Genomic DNA, 5,673 nt, shown 5'->3' on the forward strand with positions numbered 1-5,673 from the left:
GGATAATGTCAATTGTAAATAATGATAGTTTAATTTCCCCCTCAACCTTCTTCCTAAAAAAAATCCCCATTCAGATACTCTCCAATGTAAAATGCCATGAACAGGAACAATAAATGTCATATTTCTAGATTTGTGTTTGAAATTCTCTTGTTTCGTGTTTCAGCCACACCTAAACCAACTATTCCTCCAACCAAAGGTAGCCAATCTGAGGAGAAGGAGGGACTGTCATCTGTGGCTGTGATCATGTATGTTCTCAGTCCTACATTCAGCAAAGTTTACTCACTTTGTCTTCGTTAAAAAAAAAAAGATAAAAAGAAACTGAAGTGTTGCTTGAATTAAATGTTCAATACTAATGCAAATATTTTATATCTACTGCATTTTCCAGAGGCAGTGGTATCAGCACCACCAGTTAATACATTTAGAAGCAGACTTTATAAACACTGGACTCATCTGGAACTTATTTATAATTATAGAGCTTACATATACTAAACATACTTCACATGGTAAAATGTTTTGAAACTTAAGAGATGGATGTTTCAATACAAGAGACTGTATATCACATACCACTGTGGTATCTATTAACCTAAGGTCAAGGTCATAGCAAAGATCCATAAACCCAAGGTCAAGGTCATAGTAAAGGGTGAAGGTTGTGCATATTTCCTGTGTAGTCTGTTTTAATAACTCCTTAAAGCTAGTGTTGTATTGTTACAGATATGTACTGAATTAAAACACTGTCATAAATTTGCACTCACCTGAGTGTGTAAAAAGGGCAAATTGAAATTTTAGCGATACTTTCTTGGTATTCAATATGCCATTCAGATATCGTTGTCAACAGTATTAGAAAGTCTATTGCAACCAGTCCAGCAGTTGTTCAGCTTACCGTTCTATTTTCAGTAATGCTGTTTCATTGTTTCAATATACCTGTTATTTTCTTTCAGTATTGCTGTTTTGGTGGTTGTCCTTCTGATCTTGGTGGGGATTATGTTGGTCATCTTCTGTTGTTACTGTAGAGGCTCTAGATGCAAAGAATTTCTAAAGAAACCACCATTTGGTAAGTTTCTAGAGTGCTTCCCGATTAGGTCAGACATGTCTGTTATATGAGAATTGTAAGGACTGCATTACTTTCGTTTGGTCTGCACTTTTTCTCCAATAATTGTATTACAGCTTTTCACAATAAAGCCCTGTTAACAGGTACCTGTACACACTTGATATCTGAGCAGATGTTCAAACATTGTCAGTTCAAAAATAATGTTGATTACTGTTTGAACTTATTTTATGAAGAGCTGTAGATCATATTAAATATTTTGTGGCAGCTTTAATATACATTAATATACAAAACAGGTATTATAATATACAACACAGGTATTATAATATACAACACAGGTATTACAATATTCAATACAGGTATTATAATATACAACACAGGTATTACAATATTCAATACAGGTATTATAATATATAATATAGTTATTAGAAATACAGTCAAACTTCAAATATAACCTTAACCATGTATGAAGGAAACTTTAAAAACTACAAAGGCAGTGATTTCCTGTTAACTGAACTTGTATTAAGAGCCAACAATAACTTAGTCTGCATTAAGAATTCTCTTACTGAACCTGTATTAAGAATTCTCTTACTGAACCTCTATTAAGAGACCACATTAACTGAACATGTATTAAGATACAACACTTACTGAACCTGTATTAAGATACAACATTAACTGAACCTGTATTAAGATACAACACTTACTGAACCTGTATTAAGATACAACACTAACTGAACCTGTATTAACAGACTACATTAACTGAACCTGTATTAAGAGACAACACTTACTGAACCTGTATTACCGGCCACACTAACTGAACCTGTATTAACAGACCACATTAACTGACCCTGTATTAAGATACAACGCTAACTGAACCTGTATTAAGATACAACATTAACTGAACCTGTATTAAGATACAACAGTAACTGAACCTGTTTTAAGATACAACATTAACTGAACCTGTATTAAGAGTCACACTTACTAAACCTGTATTAACAGACCACACTAACTGAACCTGTATTAACAGACCACAAAAACTGAACCTGTATTAAGATACGCCACTAACTGAACCTGTATTAAGATACAACACTTACTGAACCTGTATTAAGATACAACATTAACTGAACCTGTATTAAGAGTCACACTTACTAAACCTGTATTAACAGACCACACTAACTGAACCTGTATTAACAGACCACAAAAACTGAACCTGTATTAAGATACACCACTAACTGAACCTGTATTAAGATACAACACTAACTGAACCTGTATTAAGATACAACACTTACTGAACCTGTATTAAGATACAACATTAACTGAACCTGTATTAAGATACAACAGTAACTGAACCTGTTTTAAGATACAACATTAACTGAACCTGTATTAAGATACAACACTAACTGAACCTGTATTAAGATACAACACTAACTGAACCTGTATTAAGATACAACACTTACTGAACCTGTATTAAGATACAACAGTAACTGAACCTGTATTAAGATACAACATTAACTGAACCTGTGTTAAGAGACAACACTTACTGAACCTGTATTAAGATACAACATTAACTGAACCTGTATTAAGATACAACACTTACTGAACCTGTATTAAGATACAACACTAACTGAACCTGTATTAAGATACAACACTTACTGAACCTGTATTAAGATACAACACTAACTGAACCTGTATTAAGATACAACACTAACTGAACCTGTATTAACAGACCACATTAACTGAACCTGTATTAAGATACAACATTAACTGAACCTGTATTAAGAGTCACACTAACTGAACCTGTGTTAAGAGACCACATTAACTGAACCTGTAGTAACAGACCACATTAACTGAACCTGTATTAAGAGTCACATTAACTAAACCTGTATTAAGAGTCGCACTAACTGAACCTGTTTTAAGAGACCACTTATTGACTTGCTAAAGGTGGGATCTGGACAAAAACTATAATTCCTTTTTATATAAAACTACATAATTTTCTACCAGTTGTAGGCATTGAAATTGTTAGTGATGCTTTCAATTAAATTGTATTTGGGTGTCTGTATTTTCTATCTACAGCCAATGGTCAACCAAATGGACATCTAAATGGCTTCCTAAGGAATGGCCCGACACCTTGTGATGAAAAGTTGTACGAGGAGATGACCACTATACCTATTGGTATCAGCTATGAGAATGAGCCGTTGGTTCCGCCTGCTCCTCCTCCACACCCAAACCATTCACCAATTAGGGCCTCGGACCAACTTCCACCAATACCAAGCCAGTGGTCTCCAACAAACAATAGCTATATGAGTGCTGTTGGGTCTAGCCAGGCTGGCCTGAGGGTAACGTTACCACGACAAATCTCTCACCCAGTCCAAGACACGACACCGCACACTCCAGGGAGTGGTGGCAGCTCAAGCCTCACTAACGATTTTGAAGGTAAGTAAGGGTCACAGTATTTAGGATAAGTCATTGTCACAGTAGTGAGTGTAAGTCAAGTTCACATAAGTGAGTGTAAGTCACGGTATTTAGGATAAGTCAAGGTCACAGTAGTGAGGATAAGTCAAGGTCACAGTTGTGAGGAAAAGTCAAGGTCACAGTTGTGAGGATAAGTCAAGGTCACAGTAGTTAGTGTAAGTCTAGGTCACAGTAGTGAGGGTAAGTCAAGGTCACAGTAGTGAGTGTAAGTCAAGGTCACAGTTATGAGGATAAGTCAAGGTCACAGTTGTTAGGATAAAAGTCAAGGTCACAGTAGTGAGTGTAAGTCTAGGTCACAGTAGTGAGGATAAGTCAAGGTCACAGTAGTGAGTGTAAGTCAAGGTCACAGTTGTGAGGATAAGTCAAGGTCACAGTTGTGAGGATAAGTCAAGGTCACAGTAGTGAGGGTAAGTGAAGGTCACAGTAGTGAGGATAAGTCAAGATCACAGAAGTGAGTGTAAGTCAAGGTCACAGTAGTGAGTGTAAGTGAAGGTCATAGTATTAAGGGTAAGTCAATGTCACAGTAGTGAGGGTAAGTCAAGGTCATAGTAAAGAGGGTAGGTCAGGGTTACAGTCATGTTGTACCTGGTAAAAGCCTTTGACCGTTATGGGTTCTTTAGCTGATACAGGGTACAATATGGAAATATAGTGTTCTTGTACGATACAATGTGTGGGATGGTTTTAAAATTGATATCATGACAAAAACAGTAGAAATTGAAATCATCAATGGAGTATAACGCCACTTCTATTATTCCGATGATAATTGTTTGGAATCTGTTAGATACTTTCCTGCAGCAGATTAAAGCTGACCCTTTTGTTGTAGCTATGAATCATTATTCCACGGGCAGTTACCTATGTCCTGGACCAGGCATCAGCCAGGAGCCAATTCATGCTGTGGACAATCGCATATCTGATGGTATAAACACTGATGTCAAACAGCAACAGTCATCACCCATACTCTGTAGTAAGTCACCTGTGAACTAAGGTCATTCCTGTGTAGTGTTTCTAAAGTCACACCTGCATAGTGTTACTAGAGTCACACCTGTGTAGTGTTACTAGAGTCACACCTGTGTAGTGTTATTGAAGTCACACCTGTGTAGTGTTACGAGAGTCACACCTGTGGAGTGTTATTAAAGTCACACCTGTGGAGTGTTGTTATAGTCACACCTGTGGAGTGTTACTAGAGTCACACCTGTGTAGTGTTACTGAAGTCACACCTGTATAGTGTTATTAGAGTCACACCTGTGGAGTGTTATTAGAGTCACACCTGTGGAGTGTTATTAGAGTCAAACCTGTGGAGTGTTATTAGAGTAACACCTGTGAAGTGTTACTGAAGTCACACCTGTTTAGTGTTACTAGAGTCACACCTGTGGAGTGTTATTATAGTCACACCTGTGGAGTGTTATTAGAGTAACTCCTGTGTAGTGTTACTGAAGTCACACCTGTGTAGTGTTATTAGAGTCACACCTGTGGAGTGTTACTAGAGTAACACCTGTGAAGTGTTACTGAAGTCACACCTGTTTAGTGTTACTAGAGTCACACCTGTGGAGTGTTACTAGAGTCACACCTGTGTAGTGTTACTAGAGTCACACATGTGTAGTGTTACTAGAGTCACACCTGTGTAGTGTTATTAGAGTAACACCTGTGTAGTGTTATTGAAGTCACACCTGTGTAATGTTATTGAAGTCACACTTGTGTTTTACAAAAGTGTTAAACCTGTAAACTTGTAAAGTGCTATACAATGGTGTCACATTTGCAGTACTTCAGGTGTGTTACACTTGTGCAGTGCCATATAGCTACTTTATGAAATTGTTCTCCTTACACAACCAAATTTCATAATCCATACTTAGCAACCTGATTAAAATGTTAAGAAATATAGAGGTACATGTACTTACTTCTAAAACCTGTGATAGCATATCATCTGCAGTCCAGAGTTTGAATCCCCGCTGATTTTATCACTCTGAACACTGTTGTTGTTTATATTGTATTTATTCCAGCTGTATTATTTTTCATACAGCCCCTTCAAGGTATGGTTCTCTTTGCAGAAATAATTTATCAAAGATATAGTCTTGTCGAAAAAGCCCATTTTCCAGTACTACGTCACAGTTTTTGGCAGTGGTACAGGGATCCTTAATGTATTTTTGTGTATGTTACAG

At 36.9% G+C, this 5,673-nt stretch overlaps 1 protein-coding gene across 1 annotated transcript in view; it reads left to right on the forward strand.

Moving 5' to 3' along the window:
• The window catches only part of LOC110450495, a 34,427-nt gene that overhangs the window by 18,512 nt on the left and 10,242 nt on the right, over nt 1-5,673 (forward strand). Inside the window, exons 8-11 of the mRNA XM_021498051.1 lie at nt 164-245; nt 939-1,051; nt 3,119-3,478; nt 4,341-4,481. Coding sequence (XP_021353726.1) covers nt 164-245; nt 939-1,051; nt 3,119-3,478; nt 4,341-4,481 — 696 coding nt within the window. The remainder of the gene's footprint in view (nt 1-163; nt 246-938; nt 1,052-3,118; nt 3,479-4,340; nt 4,482-5,673) is intronic.

This window comes from Mizuhopecten yessoensis, unplaced genomic scaffold (genome assembly GCF_002113885.1).
Source record: "Mizuhopecten yessoensis strain PY_sf001 unplaced genomic scaffold, ASM211388v2 scaffold523, whole genome shotgun sequence".
Lineage (NCBI taxonomy): Eukaryota > Metazoa > Mollusca > Bivalvia > Pectinida > Pectinidae > Mizuhopecten > Mizuhopecten yessoensis.